General features: G+C 48.3%; 1 protein-coding gene across 3 annotated transcripts in view; it reads right to left on the bottom strand.

Moving 5' to 3' along the window:
- LOC138580918 (uncharacterized) overlaps nt 1-19637 on the bottom strand; it is a 500340-nt gene that overhangs the window by 141272 nt on the left and 339431 nt on the right. For 2 of the 3 annotated variants that reach the window (XM_069651850.1, XM_069651847.1), the window contains exon 9: nt 3435-3455. In XM_069651850.1, the coding sequence (XP_069507951.1) occupies nt 3435-3455 (21 nt within the window). Of the gene's footprint in view, nt 1-3434; nt 3456-8435; nt 8984-19637 lie in introns of those variants that run through there. The other variant, XM_069651849.1, reaches the window with a different exon arrangement.

A 19637-nucleotide genomic window follows, 5' to 3' on the forward strand; every position in this document is an offset into this window, starting at 1 on the left:
GTATCGAGCAAACGTATTGTGGTCATAGGCTTGGACACGCATGGGTGCGAGTGGAGAACTGTGTTATGCATAGATCCAAGCGTAATGTTAAGAGACCTAACTGATGAAGAATTATTCACTGACAACAAAGATGATGGAGAGATAATAATGGAAATAAGCATACCATGTGACATCATGATCCAGTACATAGAGGTGCACAACCCACTTATGGCTAGTGTTAATGCCCCACCAACAATATTTGAGGAAGACATGGCAAAAGTAGCATCAGAAATTTGGACTACAGGCCCCCATGATGTAGGTTTATTACATGAAGTAACACCAATAAAGATAAAACTTAAAGCAGGTGCCATACCGCCAAGAGTGAAACAGTACCCAATATGCAGAGAAGCAGAGGAAGGGATTAGGGAGACAATAAATGCACTCCTGAACCAAGGTATCATAATACCATCAAACTCCCCATGTAACACAGCCAACTTCTCGATCAAAAAAGCAAAAGGAGGGGCGTGGAGGATGATCCAAGATCTCCGCCCACTTAATGTCGTCATTCAAAAAGAGTTCCCGCTAGTGCCTAACCCGGCATCAATACTGTGCAGCATACCCAAAGAATTTATATGTTTTACTGTGGTTGACTTGAAGAATGCCTTCTTCTCCATACCACTTGACCCAGGATCGCAGTACCTCACAGCATTCACACTGGGAAATAACAGATACGAACATTGCAGACTCCCACAGGAATATTGCGAAAGCCCAAGTATTTTTAACAGGGTACTACGTGAAGACATTGGAAATATAGATGTAGAGAACACCATCATACAATACGTAGACGATTTACTCGTCTGTAGCAAGACAGAAGAAAAGTGTAGAGAAGATTCTATAACACTGCTAAACGTGTTAGCCAACAAAGGATACAAGGTTGATAAAGGGAAGCTACAATATGCCTTGCCGAAGTTGTATACCTCGGACAGTTGATATCGAAAGATGGAAAACTAATACTCCCTGATAGGGCAGTTGCTATACGTAACATAACAATACCAAAGACAGTGAAGGACATGCAAAAATTTCTTGGCATATGTAACTATTGTCGAGCATGGATCCTTGATTAAGCAGCATACACACGTCCATTATTGCAAGCATTAAAAGAAGCACAAAAAAGTAGAGCCCCAATAAAATGGACACATGACATGATGGCTCAGTATTTCAGAATGAAAGACCTTATCACTGAGGCTCCATTTAGTCCCCTAGGCAGGGGTCAAGTCCTAAAAATCAAAGTGGGGGACTCATCAACAAATGCATTGGGATGTGACGTCGCCAGAAATTAGCATATCAAGGTGAAATATGCACATTTTATTAAATTGGCTTTACATAACCACCCAAATTGCATAGGACGACTGGCATTTGCCTTTCAAAAAATCAACACACCCAAAACCACGAGAGGATATTTTCTTCTAATAGTGTTTTTGAAAACGTTAAAAGGTGTGCATGCTTTAAACGCAAGAACCAATACAAATGTTTTCCCTGGGAATGCCGAAATGGGACATTTTCTCCTTTAGTTGTTAGTTATTTTTCATCAGGTTTTGTAGTCCAGTGGTGAAGTGTCTGGCCTACAAACCTGACGACTGTGGTTCAATCACTGTAGTTGGCTTTAATGCATACATTCAAAGTAGATATACAATGTTTCTCATTTTAGTAGGGGGGGACTGGTCCACCCTCTAAAAAAAAGTGGGTGGACTCCGTCCCCCCATGTATACCCTCGACTTGAGCTCTGTACCTAGGGATAATGTCCCGGTGCCCTTGTTAAACGCCCTTGATTTGCTCGGGCCTTTAACTCGGGCTGCCGGGTCGTTACTCCCCGGTATAGCCTGTGGAACGGGTTACTAATGCCATATTAATATTGCCTTTCACACTTGGGTGCCGCAACAGATGTAAATGGGACATTGCAGCATTGCCTTAGTGCTAAAACCATACATCCAAAGCTAAAAACTGAAAAAGCTATCAGGAGCCCACAACAACTCGCATACATTGTGGGCATCCAAATAAGCAGGCAGTCCAGGGAGAAAGAGGGCACAGAACTCCAGGCAGAAAAAAAAACATGAGACCAGAACTCATGGGAACAGAACTCCAGGCAGAAAAAAACATGGGACCAGAACTCCAGGCAGAAAGACACATGGGGGCAGAACTCCAGGCAGAAAGACACATGGGACTAGAACCCCAGGCAGAAAGAAACATGGGACTAGAACTCCAGGCAGAAAAGAAACATGGGAGCAGAACTCCAGGCAGAAAGACAAATGGGAGCAGAACTCCAGGCAGAAAGACACATGGGACCAGAACTCCAGGCAGAAAGAAACATGGGACTAGAACTCCAGGCAGAAAAGAAACATGGAGCAGATCTCTGGGCAGAAAGACACATGGGAGCAGAACTCCAGGCAGAATGACACATGGGACCAGAACTCCAGGCAGAAAGGCACATGGGACCAGAATTCCAGGCAGAAAAAAACATGGCACCAGAACTCCAGACAGAAAGAAACATGGCACCAGAACTCCAGGCAGAAAGACACATGGGACCAGAACTCCAGGCAGAAAGAAACATGGGACCAGAACTCCAGTCAGAAAGACACATGGCACCAGAGCTCCAGGCTCAAAGAAACATGACATCGGAACTCCAGGCAGAAAGAAACATGGGACCAGAACTCCAGGTAGAAAGAAATATCGGAGCAGAACTCCAGGCAGAAAGAAACATGGGACCAGAACTCCAGGCAGAAAAACACATGGCACCAGAACTCCAGGCTCAAAGAAACATGGCACCGGAACTCCAGACAGAAAGAAACATGGGACCAGAACTCCAGGTAGCAAGAAACATGGGAGCAGAACTCCAGGCAGAAAGAAACATGGGACCAGAACTCCAGGCAGAAAAGAACATGGGACCAGAACTCCAGGCAGAAAATAAGATGGGACTGGGTAACATGAGGGTTCAAGTTAAAAGGAATGACACTTGGCTGCTTCTATGACACAACGTAATGGTTCCTAAAATGTCCTAACATGTGCCACACTTGGAGTATCTAGTGTCCTCCATTTTACCATAACCAACATGCATTACCAACTACTACCGAAATGTTGTTTTGTCTGTAAATAATTCTGTGCCCATTATTTGGGGTCTACATATGCACGTTTCACTGTACCAACAATCATATATATTGCAGTTATTTTGTAGAATCCCAAACACCAATGTATTTGTTAGTGGCATGGCATTCGTATGTGGCTGTCTAGGATGCCATGAGCCCGATGGCAACAGATTGGCTTAAAAAGCAGCAAGAGGGGCCTCATTACGAGACGAGGTGGCTGAAAAATAGAACTGTGCCCAGGGCTTGCATGGCCCTGCCAGATGCATTTTGCACAAAAAATCTGAGCTCAATATAGAAGCAATAAATGTTACTTACATTAATTTTCTGAACATCCTCCTAAAGAGATTTGGAAGAATAAAAATGATTATGTGTACATCATTAATCACTATTTCAATGCACATAATTTGTTGGCATACATATAAAATGAAAGAACTCGCTCATAGGAGGAAACGAGTTCAATAGTTGAAAGGTTTCACAACGCCGGTGGCTCTCCTATGTTATTTAACCTTTTAGTAACGAGGGATCCGAGTGCTGCCACACATCTGGATGTGCACGGTACATCCTACCACTAAATTCAATATTGGCAACTATGGGGAAATGTCAGGATCCCAGAAATCTGTCTCTGTATCCTTACAGCCCCCCCCCCCTTTTCTGCACTTATCAGACACACCCTGTCTGTTCCCTTAAACCTAGCACTTGCCACTCGCTCGCTGCACTACCACAGTTTGTTGCTCGTTATTATTTATGTATTATTTATTTTATTTTTATTCCTTAGCTCAGCACTTTCCACTTTCTCCCCCTCCCTTGAACTTTCCCTGTTCCCTCTCCCATGCACTTGCGCATTCTCAATTTATTTATTTATTAGATTTTGTATAGCGAGCAACAGCCCAGGGGCATCGTGGCACTTGTTACAGAAAGAAACTTAGTTACAGAACATACATATGCATACATTTTTTATAGTAACAAATAACATACAATACAGTGATGAAACCGGCAGGGAGGAAGTTAGTTGAATATAGTGGTTTTTAGATGTTTGTGGAATGCCAGGAGGGAAGTGTCAATGTCACTGGGCCTAGCAAGCTCTTTGTTTTTGTTCTCCCTTGTTCCCCTCCCTTGCCTCGTCGCACTCTGAAACACTTGTGTACAAGCGCAATACAAATAAAATATCTATATCAATATCAATAAAGGTCACCAACCTCACAATATGTGCCTGTGATTTACAGATAAAGAGGGGTGTTCAAGTCTACGGAGAAAGAGGGCGTCAACCTCGGGGCAGCGGAAAGGAGGCGGGTCAGAGCCGAACCTGCGAAGGAGTGAGGCAGCGACGTGCTTCTGTCACGTGGTGCGCAACGGAAATGGCTTGCGCAGCGTGGGCCCAATTTCCAGGTTCTGAAGAAATGAAATGATGGTGATAAAGAAAAGCGATGTAAAATAAAGGGAGAAGAGAGTGAATGAACTTCACTGGACTTCATTTAGGACGCATCGGGGTTATCTCGATATCTTGCCCCCAGATATTTCCTTATGAGGACACCTATGTCAGGTCCATGCAGCACGTTTTAAGAGAGTGGCGCCTCACTGCAGGTTTAATGGTAGCTTTTCTCTTTCTACTGTGGGGACAGTGCTGCAAAGAAAGAACAGAGTGAACAAGGTGAGTTCACCTGACCCCCGGATCATTGGCTTGGGCGTGGGTGCAAAAGGGCAGCCCTAACAACCCTGACCATGTGCCCGGCTGGCACTATATCACATAGCTCTCAACCTTTTTTGACACCAAGGCGGGTGAAAACTAGGCTGACCGGATTTAAAAAAAAGAAAACCCAGACAGGCCATAAACATAAAAGTAGGACTGCCGTAAAAACAAATAAAACGGTAGTCCTACTTCTATGTCGCTAACCTTTTGCAGGGGGGGGGTTGGTCCCAGGCACAATCGAGTCATTGGAGGAGAGGGCCGGGGAGGGGAAGGGGGAGGAAATGGGGGCGTGAAAAGCATTTCACTTGCTTTTCACACCCCCATTCGCACTCGGGTCCCTGCAAAAATTAGTCCATGGCTCCAAGGCGGGTGAAACAGATGAGCTGGCGGGTGGGCGGGTGTCTGGATGCTTTTGGCGGGGGGCACCCGCCAAAAGCGGGTGAGTTGAGAGCTATGATATCAGAAAGGGAATAGTGAGACACTGATTCAGTGCAGGCAAGGTCTGACGAGACATATCTGATGGGTTCCCTTAAACTAGTTAATCGATATATTGTTTTTTTTTGGGTGTTTATTGAGCACAAACCTTACTTCATTCAAGCCGTGGAGTGTCTGATGATTGGAATCCTAACAGATTACCATACACCCAGAAGATCCTGAAGAATACGAGGTCTCCAGAATAGTGGACTCCAGGCACCGCAAAGGCACTCTGCAATACCTTGTGCATTGGAAGGGATTTCCTACTTCCCAGGATTCCTGGGAACTAGGTTCACATGTGAAGGCCCCAATTTTGCTCTGACGTTTCCATCGGCAACAACCTGGTAAACCCGGAACGGCAAAGATAAGAAGGGGGGCATACTGTCACGACTCGTCAGGGATGAAAGATATGGCATGCTTGAAGAAACCACTATTGAAATGCACCGCCACGTTTCCTTACATTTGCTGTTTAGCAGTCTAGGGGTTTTCCAAGATGGCGTCCTCTCGTTTGGCATAGTTGCAGAACGGTTCAACAAGCGGACGAGTTGCAACCCTGTTCAAGCCTTTTGGCTAAGACACTAGTTTTCTTCATTGCCACTGGTTTCCTTACCTCCTTTGTGCGCTTCCCTTTGCCCCCCTGCTCCTCCTTCTTTGCTTATCTTTTCCCTGCTTCCTTTCCTTCCGTACTGCCTTACTTAAGCTTCCTGTTCAGCGTGCTTCTGCTAGGATCCTGGTTATCATCCGGAGGCACTTGCTACCTCACCATGCTGTTTAAATCGCATCCTCGCTTAAAGACCAGAAGTTTTTTTTATGCCGGCTGGCTTTTTCCCCTTTTCATTGAGGATTGCACCCAGAGGAGCACAAAGTCCTGCTGTTATGCCCAGCGGACAGAGTAGCTTCCTCCAGGGGCAGACCTTAGCTCTATGAGGGTCGACGATATGGATGTAAGAAGAAGCCCGGAATCTCTCTGTCCAAGGAGTCCTCAGAGTCAAGCTTTGAATCCTCAGGTGAGGAAGAACTTTGCGAGAGTATTAGCACCCATTACCTGACCCTCGACATCTAAAGCACCCTTCCCCCGGGAACTCTTTTATCTAGCCTTGTTCTTTTGCGGGGAAGTCTATGTTATTTTTAAGTAGCCTTCTGTAAGGTAATGGCTTATTTGCAACTATAAACCAGCTCCTTGTGTAATAAAAATGACTCAGTCAAATGTGTATTTGGGCCCTTGATTTACAATCAATATCTGTGATCTTGCATCTGTTCCTTGGACTGAATTCCTGTTGATAATTAGCATTGGAAAATCCAATATGTTTGGCTCTTGTACAGGCATGTGTTTTATGCATTTGCCAGGCATTGTCATTATATAGTGGGTTGCTGACACCATTTTCAATCTGCTGTCATCTTATGGCCAGATATACCATTATGGCAGTGTCTGGACAATGCCTTTCCGGGCCTACGTAAAAGTCAAAACTGTTGGATTTGCCAAGGTCTGTTTTGTACAGCCTCCACTTATAACACTTATGTTTTAAATTCTCAATAGACTTAAAGTGAAAACGTTTTAGGTAGAGTGACTCAAAGTCCAAAAAAGGCAGAAGGCCAATTCCAAACAATATATTTTACTCACCACAGGCTTGAGAAGGGAATCCAAAACAGGATTGGAAAGCAATAACAGATTATTTGAATGCATGATCCAAAATTGTACCAATAAACACTGCACACACATACATACATGCATTAATGAGACAGACTGCTGTGCGGATTAAATCAGACTTTAGCATTTAGAAATCAACATCTACCACAGCAGGTGCCATGGACTTCTAAACAAGGTGGTGTTGGCGAGTAAGGAAGGTAGAGGGCAGAGACCTCCACTCAATAGGTGATGGGGGATTGAGGAAGATGTGGGTCATAGTGATTGAAACCCGCAAAGGGAGTGAGTCTGGGTCTCTGCTCTGGCATATGGGAAGTAATAAAGAAAAGCACTGGGGCAGAGTGGAGAAGCGACAGCACAGCGACCCTGCAGAACGCTGATCTTGGGCATAGGTTGATAGGAATCGGGCTGGCATAACTGTGACCTCCTTTTCCCTGCATGAAATTATATGCGGTGGGCATAGCACAGAGGTTCTGTAGCATGAGGCCAACCCCAAGCATGTCCTGCATCTGAAGGGACCCTGCTGAAGTAGCTGGTCAAACGCCTCACTATCATCTTGCTTAGTTGCCAACATGATCTGTTGCAATCTGTAGGTTAGGGACGTCATTTAGGGGCCACCAAGGGTCACAACAGCGACCCCTGAGGTCTCCCTTGCTACTCCTAAAAAAAGAAAGAAATATTATTATTTCTTTTTTTTTTGTAAATGCAAGCTTCTGGGCTGTGGCCATTGCCATGTGGCTCTTTGCTTCTGGAGTGGCTGGCTTTCTTGTTCATGCCTCTTAAAAAAGCATGGGGTTCCAAAAGTGTAACACTCTGAGCAGCGACCTTAAATAAAAAAGAATGGGAATAACAAATCATGTGTCTTTTGGGAATTCTATACAATAATTGCTAGACTCATTAAAGGTTTGTTTCAGGCACACTTCAGGGGGTGAGTCACTGACTAAGTCTGTTCTTCATTCTTTTGAGCTCGTTAAATGAGTACCAGTACAGGTTGGGTGACATTGTATGTATATTTGTTCAGTATAAAGCGCTTAAGCGTAAGTGCTATATAATAACACATCATTATCATTTGGCCTTGGACATCTGCTTGCATTCACAGTAATATGGTAATATGGGCCTATACACACTGATATTAACAATACATATGGTGATCCATTCTTGTATGAAATATATATCACATTATAGTGATATCGTAACCATATTTTTCGTAGTGTACTTAGAAACAATGCACTGATGCCACTTCCTGTTTTGTCAAGGGGTGAAAAGGTCGTGTTCCATCGCTTTCCCTGATGTCACTTCAGGGTGGGTTCACGTGACATCACTTCCTGTGATTTCATCAGGGGTCAAGGGTCGTGTGATGTCACTTCCGCTGCCCCTGGCCTTTTGGTGAAATGACGTCCCTGTTGTAGGTGCTTAGCCTGTCCTGTTTTTTTTCTTTGCATTGTAATAGCTGTGTTCATCTGATGGAGGCAGGAAGGACTCATAGAACACCAGGACATGTGAGTACAAAAGGAATACGTTCTTTATTCAGTTTCAGGTATCAGGCTAGTAGGAAAGAGGGAGAACAGGTGGGAGGCATCCTTCCAGCTAGGCTTCAATAACATAGATAACCAGCAGTCACTCATGGGACCTCAGGGCTCTCCAGGTTACATCGCATTCCACATTCCATCCCAGGTAGCTGGTCAAGCCCCATACTACAGCATTCTGGGACTTTTATAATGGGAAAAGCAGAACAGAACTACAAGTCCCAGAATGCAAATATTTTTCAAAAACAGCAATAGATAAGCACCTACTGATTGGAATGGATCATGTTGGCAAATGTGCTCTTGTAAGAGTTTGTTGCAAGACACAGAACGTGTTCTATTTCTTAAGGGATTTTGCCCCATGGAACGACACTTCACATATAGGTTTCTCTTTAAACATCCAATGTGGCCGACTGTTTATTGAATGCATAGCATACTTTGCATTTAAACAATGTTGAAATAATCACTCAATATCAAATATAATGAATAATCCAAACGATCTACGATGTCTCACCAGCTTTTCGCCGATTAATCTCTAAATAAAAAGAGAGGTGCAAGACAGTTTATTCACACATTATTATTCAATGTATACATATACATCCCAAATTACGCATCTATATTTCTTTCTAGGTTAGCTCTTTTTCACATCACAATACCTTCATAGGAGTGTGGGGAAACATAAGACATTTAGCACACTGATACGCTTGCTTAATCAATAGGTAGTCTAGCAAATAGGTGACAACACAATCACATTAAAAACACACAAACAAATCACATCTGCTACATTGTTTTCATAGTGCTATCAGGAGCAGGCAGGTGTGTAAGTTTTCCTATCCTATCTCTGTGCTCTCACACAATTCGATTTGATTTCATTTCGAAGAGGGAAAATACATAAAACCATGTCAGAATAAGCTAACAACACAATCAATTTAAACAGATAAAAGAAGCAACTGAAGCAATGAGTTAATTTAACAAGCATTGGCAATGCCAACAGTTTGGGCTATTGTGTAGGCACGTGAAAGGCACTTGCCAGGCACTGCTCTAGTGGTATTAACTAGCCAATGATGGTAGCAGGTGCCAGATGGTGCAACTACATGGGCATCAAATATCAGTGCCTGGCAAAAGCTAAAAACTTATGCTCAAGCCAAAAATGTTGGCTTTGCCAGTGCTTGTTTTTAACAGGACTTCAGTGAATGACACGCAGAGTGCCTATAAATCAAGTGGCTGAAGACAGGCCTGGTAAGACATTTTCATTACACCAGTAGTGTCTTTACAGCTCCAATTTAGTCATGAACTCTCAGAAGACTGCTTTGCATGCAAAGCCTGATGGTAAGCCTTGATTAAAGCGCCGAGGTAATGCATACTGCAGAGATTGGGGATTTATATGTGGCATCTGAAAACAAAGCCTTTTCAATTGCTACATTCTTTTCCCCTGTGCAGCCTTTCATTTATTTTAATCACTTTCATTTTGCTATCATTGTTCAATGCACTTCTGAATCCCTGTATTTCACACCTCTTGTATTTTTCCTATGGCAAGTGGAACTGACAGTCAGCCCTTGCCTTTTGTCATCCACAATGTGCATTTTTCCTTTTGACAACATTCCTTGTGTCACGTTCATCAAGCCACACATTTTGCATTCACTAGGCCCCTTTACCGTGTTAAGGAATTAGGCCTGCCATTTTTCCAGTGTGCCTTTGCCATCAGACCAATCATCTTCATATTACATGCAGTGCCGGCCTTAAGGGCAGCAGTTGGGGGAGGGGCGGAAGGGGGCCGGCCAGGATGGGCCACTTTTTAAAATGTTATTTATTTTATTTTTTTGACCTCCTCGCTCCGGCAAGGAGGTTAAATAGGGCACGTTAGCACCCCATTGTCATTGAATGAGCCCGCCACTGCGGGTTCATTCAATGACAATGAGGCGCCTGCCACGCCTTCTGCCACTACGCCAGCTCGGGGGAGCCCTTGGAAGACTCTCCCGAGCTGGCGTGGCGGGGGCTAATGGCGCCCTGGGGGGCGTGGCGCCCCGGGCGGTCGCCCGGCTCGCCTCCCCCTAAGGCCGGCTCTGATTAGAGGCCTAACAGGCCTTTCAGTTATATCCTGGGGGCTGTCATTAGACCCCACAGAAGGATGGGAGCTAATCATGGTGTAATTACAATGAATGCCGCAGCGAAGTAGGTGACAGCTCTAGTGATGCTCAAATAGCACCATCATATCACCTCTGCTGATAGTCTGCTCTGTAGAAGGTCCCAGCAAAACAACGCCTGGGTAGGGGCGCAGTCTGTGGGGATCACACATGCACATTGGCACCGGGCAACATAAATTGAGCCAGCTAATTAAGTTCTATTTTATAAGTGCGGGGAATGCAGACCGGTGCAAACTGTTTCCGCCCCGCCTTGTACCATCTCTTACACCTGACACTTGGCGTTTTTCTGCACTTTACACATACAGAGCAAAATTAAATATCTTTTTTGACAGGTGCAAATCCAGCAGTAAATATAATAGGGGGTTGGTGATATATTTGTGTCGAAATAAAAGCAAATATGCCCACACTATTTAAAATATCAATAGCGGGAAACGCATATGTTTGCTGGGTGAATTGTGTCTTCAAAGTTGCCTGACTGCAAAATGTTCATATAAAGCACAAGCAGAGCAGTTTCAGGGAACATGAGGTGCTGGGGATTTACGTCTGGTCCCCTGGAAGTGCTGTGCAGCACCCTTGCATGCTAGTCAGGGCTGTGGCCAGACTCAGGCTAAAAGGAGGTGGGGCTCTGGGCGCAGCACAACTTCCTGGGCTGCACAAAACATACAAGAGATAAAGGATCACACACTGTGCCGGTGTGTGGGCTAAGCTGCATCCTCCTCTGTCCTCACACACACATACACATGTTTCAGGAGGAAGAACGGAAACAGCCTGAGCCAAATCCAGCACGACTTGCCCAACAGTCACCTGCTCCGTTGGCTGCACTCTGGAGCGCTGCATCCCTTACACTGTCCAAATTGTTTTATGAGGCTAAATCAGGGGCTAAATCCAACCCATTCCCACCACCACCACAGGGGATGCCCAGCTGCTTGGGACCCTAGAGGACTGCCGGGGGAGAAGCGGTGCATGAAAATAATGGGGTGCTGAGCAGAGGAGAGCCCGTGCGCTTCCGGCCCGCCGCCACGCTCTTTCACAGGATCTCCGGGGGCCACATGCAGGGCATCATGGAGAAGATGGAGCGGCTCTCCAAGCAGCCGAGTCCGGCCTGGCCAAGAGGGTACAGATGAGCGGGCAGGACACAGTAATCCGGGCACTGGGGCAGCCACAGGAAGGGACAAAAATGCACTTTGGCACTACCCGTGTGTGAACTTCAACTAACATGGCCACACGTGACCCGCACAGAAGAGCGAGCTGAAAGAGTTCCCATGTGGAGAACTTTTGGGCAGGCAGATGCAGGAATGGGTGGGATTAGCCGTAGGGATTGTTGGGAGTGTATCAGCCCCCACTCGCGATGCCCGTAAGCCGCCAAGCACGAACAGACTCACACAGACACGTCTGTTCGCCTCGTGCTTCGCGGTCGCACTACCGCGGCCGGGAACGCCCCTTTTATTTATAACGCACGCGGCGGCGTGCAACGTCACACCACCGCGTGTGCATACCTTAAAGGGGCAACGCCACACTCCTCCTTTTCCATAAGGACAAACAACAATACTTTACTAGCCTACACAATTACCAAAGAACATTTCAACAGAACTTTTCAACATGCACGTCAAACCCCCACATGCCCCTTTATTCACAACCACCCTGGATCCCCTTAAGTAACATTATGGGCCCACGGGCCTCTCATTAAACATGTCCCAACATGTAATCACTGAGGTAAGCGGGTTTCCTTCGCCCAGACCTCTGGGGGTACCTCCCGCTTACCTCCAGCATGGGTAGTCCATCTGTTGGCCTCCCCGGGCAGGGGACCCGAGCATTCAGGGTTGGCCTCCCACGTCGCCAGGCACTTCCATACGGTCCGGTTCAAGGGGAGGCTCGGTTCTAGGGTCTCCTAGCTTCTTGAAGAAGCTCACATTCCGGGTGACGGCCGCCCGCCCGTCCGAGGCCATCACCATGGACCCCTTGACGGCCACCACATCAGGCGGCTCAGGTTTGTAGGGGAGAGAGAGCTTTCCATGGGGGTGTCTGTTCCTGATAAGCACCTCATCTCCCGGCTCCAGTCTCTGCGGGCGAAGTCCTCTCCTGGCGTTCTTCTGTTCGATCCGCAGCCGGCGATCCATCTCCACCAGCTGATCATCAATGACCCTGAGCTCCTTTTCCCCCTCCTCCGGCAGGGGCCCCTGGGGGCACCGTTTGAACAGGGCTTCATCCAGCGCCACTCCTTTGGAGGGATGGGGGATAGTGCGATACACACGCAAGAATTGGTAAAGGGCCCACTGCAAGCACTGTCCCTGGCCCTGGGCTATGCTGAATGTCTTGTTTAGTGTCCTCATCAGTCTCTCGCCATTCGCCCACGGCCAGAGTGGGGTGATCTTCCTGTGCTGTACCCCATAACCCTCCATCAGCTCCGAGAACCGCTCGCTTTTGAATGTCACTCTGTTGTCAGAGCACAGGGTGTGAGGGAATCCGTGGGCAGCGAACACTTTCTCAATGGCCACCACCACATGCTCAAAGGCCACCGAGTCCACAAACTCGACTTCTGGATTTCGACAGAACTCATCTACAATGACCAAGAAGTGGGTGGTCAGCGTGGTGGATCCAAAGTTTGCATATACCACTTCCCAGGGCCTTGTGCCTCGGGGCATGGCCTCGATCACCGGCTCTCTCCACAGAGGGGACGCCACCTGACACCAGACACAGGCAGCCACAAAGTCGTCGACCTTCTGCTCCAACTCCGGGAACCAAACCTTTAGGCACAACCAGGCCTTGGTCTTTGCGGTGCCTTGGTGTCCCTGGTGGGCCAGAGTGATAACTTCCTTGATCTTTGACTGGGGCACGACTATTCGGTCGCCTCTCAGCAGAAGACCAGAAGCCGAGAATGACAACTCCTCCAGCACCATCCACAGTTGCTCTGGCCCTATCTTGGCATCTTGTGTGCGCCCGGCCAGGGACTCCAGCACCATCTTCCAGGAACCCTGTTGCATGGCGTGTTTCAAGATCTGGAAGCACTCATCACCCGCTGGTGCTGCTTCCAGATCTTCGAGTAGCATGGCATTGGGAGTATCCGCCTCAACCACCATGCGAACATGATCGTCCGCCTCCTCGGCACATGTGTCCTGTTCCTCCTTCCCGGTGATGCCTGGATGCCTGGACAGATAGTCCGCTGCATTGTTCGCTCCTGGCCGATATACGAGAGTAACGCCGTATTCCAGGAGGGCAAGCATCCATCGCCTATCCTTGCAGGTGGTTTGAATGAGGACCCCGCCAGGATAGGAAGCAGGGGCTTGTGGTCCGTTACGACAGTCACTGGGCACCCCAGGACATAGGGCCTGAAATGCCTGCAGCCCCATAGCACTGCCAGAGCTTCATGTTCGATTTGTGAGTACCGCTGTTCGGTGTCGGAGATCGCTTTACTGGCATAAGCCACTGGGCGGGCACCGCCATCCCGATCGACCTGCGTTAGCACGGCCCCCAGGCCAAACGGGCTGGCATCCACAATGATTTCTGAGGGCAGGGTGGGGTTGAAGAACGCCATAGTGTCCTCTGCTGTGAGTGCGCTCTTGATATCGTCAAAGGCCGCCTGTTCAAGGGGGGCCCACTGCCAGGTGGTTTCCAACTTTGTGAGAGCCCTCACGGGCTCAGATCTCGAGGCCAGGTTCTGAATGAAGCGTCCACAGTAGGTTACCATACCCAGAAAACTCCTCACATCAGACACCGATTCAGGCGGTTGGGCCTTCTTAATGTCCTGAACCTTTCTTGGATCTGGTGACACTCCTCCCTCCTTGAAGACGAACCCAAAGAATTCAATGGAAGTGTGCAGGAATTCACACTTCTCCCTATGGAGTGTGAGGCTGAGAGATTGTAGCCTCTCAAAAGTCCTTGCCAGCTTGCGCAGATGATCCACCTCAGTTCTGGCAAACACCAGGATATCGTCACTGATGTTTAAGACGCCCTCCAGGTCAGCGAGGGCTCCTCGGATGATGTTCTGAAACACCTCAGCCGCCAATGACACGCCGAAACTGAGTCTCTTATAGCGGTAGAGTCCGCGGTGGGTGGAGAATGTGGTTATATATCTCGACTCTGGGTGTAGAACGACCTAATGGCAGCCAGCCCGGAGGTCCAGTTTGGAGAAAAACCGAGCACCTTGCACCTCTGCAACAATGTTGTCAATAGTTGGGGTCAGATGTCTCTCCCGCTTGATGGCCTTGTTGGGTAGCCTCATGTTGACACAAATGCGGATGGAGTCAGGCTGCTTAGGTTTTCTTGCCACCACAATTGGGGACACCCACAGAGTCAGGCCCTCCACCTTCTCGATGATGTCTAAATTCACGAGATTGTCCAACTCTTTGTCCGCCTGCTCCCGAAGGTAAAAAGGCACCCTCCAATGTTTCAGGGCTATGGGCTGCACCGATTCGTCGATGTGCAGCCTCACTGGGTCACCAGTCAATTTTCCAGTTCCATGAAACAGAGCGGAATATTTGTCCAGGAGGTCATTGATGTCTTCGAGATACACAGAGTAGGCAAAGCTGACAATGCCGAGGGCATCTGCTGCAGCGCAACTCAGGAGAGTGTTCGTGCTCACTTGCTTGACGTAGAAACGGGTGGTGATTTGTGAGCCATTGTGTTTTACTTTCGCTACAAAAGCGCCGTCCAGTGGGATGGGTTCCGAGCCCCCAAAAGCAAAGATACAAGCCTTCGGACTGACCAACCTGGGAGACGTGTCCATAGTGTCCACGGGCCATCACATTGACTGAGGCCCCCGTGTCTACGAGTACTGGGACCGGTGACTTTATTAACCTCCACCACACACCTCGGCTGGCGTCTGTTCTTTGACTTGAGGACCCCACACTCGAAACGAAGAAGATGTTCTCTTCTTCCTCCTCTTCCTCTTCTTCCGCTGGGGCACCTTCCTTGCCCTGGTCGACCTGGGCCACATTCGAGGGGCGATTTTGGTGAAAGAACCCAGACCGAACCGGGCCTCTGGGCACCATCACAGGCAGGGCTGCCTTTCACACCCCGGGAATAGTGATCCGCGAGAACACACCTTCCGCAAGTTCTTCCAGCCGCCAGACATTCAGCAGGGTGGGGTAAGTGTAAAGACTGGTAGGGGGTGTCTGTACTTACGCTCTCTATATGGTAGAGGAGAGGCACAGAGAACCCCAGCCAAGATTCTCTATAAGGTAGCAATGGAGGAGCAATCAAGGCCTAGCTTCTCAGGAGGTGATGCGGGCTGGTTCTTAAGTACAGTGTAGTCCCCAAGCCCCCACAAAGGAATGTCCACACACTGTATTACTGAAAACACAGTCTTTATATAATTAATATTCAAAGGTATGTACACAATCACAATAACTATATTAAATAAATAAATATATACAATTCTAAAGTGGTACCACTAACGTTATCGAATCTCATTAAAGTGCATCAACTGTACGGTTAAAATGTTAAACAGATTAATAACGAGGAAACCAGCAATAGAGATAGGCAGGAACGTAAGATGGTTGAAACAATAGGCAGAATGCTGGCCCCGTTATCTAGACACAGTTCTGTGTGGAGATCCCCCCACCTGGGCAACCTGTAAAATAAGGATATATTGCACAAGCCCAGTCCATATGTTCAATAGTCTCACTTCTTCCTATTAAGGTTTTACCTCCCCCCCCCCCCAATGTACCTGGTGGAGTAGAGTTCTCCGACGATGCGTCGACCGGCCCTTCTTGAGTGCCCTCCCTTTAAGGCAGGAGTCACGGGTCATCGAACGTCCGACGGTGAACAGGGTGAACTACGGCAGGGAAGTGGCAGCTTCGTTCCTAGCGGTTGTATGGGAGGATTGGTCCGAGAGACCCCCCTCCCCTGCAGCCTCTCCCCCCTGTGAAGTCCATGGCTCGTCAGGGGTTCCCCCTGCCACCAGGGCCCAGGTGGCGGGTGGACCACTGGCTGAAGACATTGACCAAACATGCCATATTCAGCTAGGCCCTGGAAACCATTTTGTGAAATCAAAGTGGTTTGAGCCCTGTGCACCACAGCGCGGCCCCCACCCCTGGAGAGTCTCACTTGTCCCTGCGGCCGCAGCTCCCTGGCAGATCCGCTGAGAGCCCGTTCCCACGAACAGACGGACATGAGCTAGTGTTAGATGCAAACAATGTAACAGTTCCCCTTCCGCAGCGTATCACTGTTCCCAGTATGACCCGGCCAGCAGGGCCGGGGTGGAAAAGAACTGTAAAATGGTCCCCTGCCAAAAACAGAGCCCCAAATACTAATGAGCAAACTACCTGTGATGAAACTCTTCTCTCCATGACCTTTCTGACTAAAAACATGTAACCTCCATGAAGATGGCAGAATGTGTGCTTATATGGCATTCGGGTTGAAGTACTCACATCCCCGTAGCTATGCGCAAATGGCAAAAGTATCCTGAGGTTTTCATGTTATATGTTTCGCCGAGAAGACTGCACCCCAAGGTCCCATGCCAGAACTGAACTAATGCTGCTAGAGTGCAAAGGAAGACAAATACAACCCTATTGGGAGCTCATGTAAATGGTGCACGAAAATGCACAAGTATGTATGCCCAAGCTCACCATGTGTCACTGCTATCAGTCTTATTAGCCGATCGTTCCTGCGTGCTCCACCAACCTTACTACTACCTCACTTACCGCGCATGTATAGAAATGTAACAAAATGTTGTGGTTGTTAAATACTTAACATATAGGTAACGTAGTTGAAATGGCCATGTAAAAGGCGCTAACAATGTTAAAAACAGAAGCTTTGAAAAGACTAAATGAGTATTGTATATTACATAAATGTTTATGCCTCTTCCACTTAAATCTGCAACACACGAGGAAAATACCTTGCTGGGCATATCCAAGGCCATTCCCCCTTCCTCCCCATTGAAGCCTACCAGACGGAGAGCAGAGGCCTGTGCTGCTCTGCTCCACCTCCCCCAATTCGGCTGGAGCCGCTTCAAACATTCACATTCCCCCCGCAGCACCCAAGGCCACGGCCTGCCACCTGAATTATTTACAACCCATCAGTAAACCCCGGCCATAAACACAAGTCCGAAGGCGCCCTTTCTTAGGCTCCACGACCCACCGGCTCACCTTAGGTTAATGGCCCCTGTAAAATTAGGACACCCAATATTATAGCAACACTACAGGAACACATTCATAATGACTTCTAACGAGACATGATAACTCGGACAGCTCGTCCCTTGCCCTGAGACCCAACCTTGCGACCTATGATACCCGGTCAACAGGACGATGGTAACCATGTATTGATGTATCGCCAAAAGACCCCACTCTAGGTGCATTCCTCCTGTGTTGCATTAAGCTGTAGAATAACCTATCGGAAGATTTACCGGGGAAGATAATATTGCAATGTTGAATGAATGCGGTGTGCATGGCCTTAGGGCAGAAAGCCAGGAAAGACGTTCATCACTGACACTAGTCACGGCTGGCACAACAACACCGTCCGGAGGAACCCAGCTGACCTGCCCGGCCCGGCCCACGTGGCTAACCAGTGACGTCCACCAACCACGGCAAAGCACATCACAGCGGCACCTATAGTTAGTCGTCGCCACTCAATCCCCACAAACTTGTGCCCCCTATAGTATGTAGGTTCTTATGACGCTTTTTGTAAATATATACGTCTGTCTTTGCTATTGTCAGACAGAGCGCTCTCGGAGTTTGCAGAGTCCTTTGCATGCCCTATTCTGATCGATAAACTCCCATTCAAGCTCACCCGCACTTTGTCCTAGCCTTATTCCCATCTTGGGAGAGTCCATTATTGTCTCTCATTGTGGGAAGGATCGTGCTATCTGGTGGACGCTCGCCTTCACGGTGCTCGTCGACGACAGAGCGTGGGCGTCCTGCAAGGAAGAGGCGTGCGGGGCACCTCGGTGACGATAGTTCTGGACCGCAAAGAGATGATGAAGAACTGTGGCCCAGCAAGGGCTTCGAGTCGTCATCGTCTCTGTGGTCCCTAGGTGGCGGGAAACCCACCGGTGGATGCTCCTCAGCGCGTCGGTGGTCGGGCCTTCTCCAGCGGGAGACAAGCGGGTGACGATGCAGACGAGAGCGTCCGATGATCAATGGAAGTTCTTAGGCAAACGGGAGCACGGCGGCTCCGGTCGGCGATGTCGGTCGTCGACATTGGCGGACAACAGTCCGGGCGCTTCTCCTTGGAGTTTCGCAGCAGTCCCTGTATCGGGTCGGCAGCCTGTCGAAGGTCTGTCTACCAGGGAGCGTTGGCAAAGATCAGCTGTGCACGATGGTCCCTCGTAGCTCGGGAAGAGGTCGCCTTACCAGGTCCTCTCTGGGTCAGTCCTTGGAAACACAGCAGCTTTCAGATTGTGAAGAAGAGCCACAGCACTTCTTCTCGTCCAGCAGGGCTTCAAGGTCAAGCGTCAGTTACTCCAGTTACAAGTCGTAGTGGACTTCAGCTTCTGAACAGGATTCCTAGCAGTCAGAGGTCCCCAGATATACTGTTGAACTCCCATTCATTCCGCTGGGTCACACTCAAGCATCCAATCACGACTACGGGCATTCATGCAGGCAGGCAGCCAATCAGGCACACGAGGTATTCAGGCCATTCACTTCTCTCCAGACACTCACAACAAGTTATGTGTATTGGGACAAGTACCGAGCCGTTCAACACTCCAAACTGCATTCATACCGGTTTCGGGCAGGGTTGTCTCAGTCATTGTGTCAACCACCAGATACTAGACACCCACAACACAGAATGCATATTCTTCACACACTCTATTTACCCAGGTCCCACCCACAGGAGGTACCCACAGTCTGGCCTGGCCTTCACAACAACACCATATATGGCACTTCCACCCAACAGCCAGTCAGGGGAAAGGGACAGAGTCAGGGCTTCCCAGGACTTTGGGAAAACAAGGTAATGGGTAATAGAAAGCAAGAGGCCACCGGGCCATCTTGTTTTCCATCAGGACTCAACTGATTCCAATGGCAGGGCCGGGGTATCCCAAAATAGAGGATACTCCGCGCACCTGTCAAATTCAGCATGGAGCTGCCACCAGCCCATACCCTGCTCTGC

This window comes from Ambystoma mexicanum, chromosome 3p (genome assembly GCF_040938575.1).
Source record: "Ambystoma mexicanum isolate Mex_15411 chromosome 3p, UKY_AmexF1_1, whole genome shotgun sequence".
NCBI classification, from domain to species: domain Eukaryota; kingdom Metazoa; phylum Chordata; class Amphibia; order Caudata; family Ambystomatidae; genus Ambystoma; species Ambystoma mexicanum.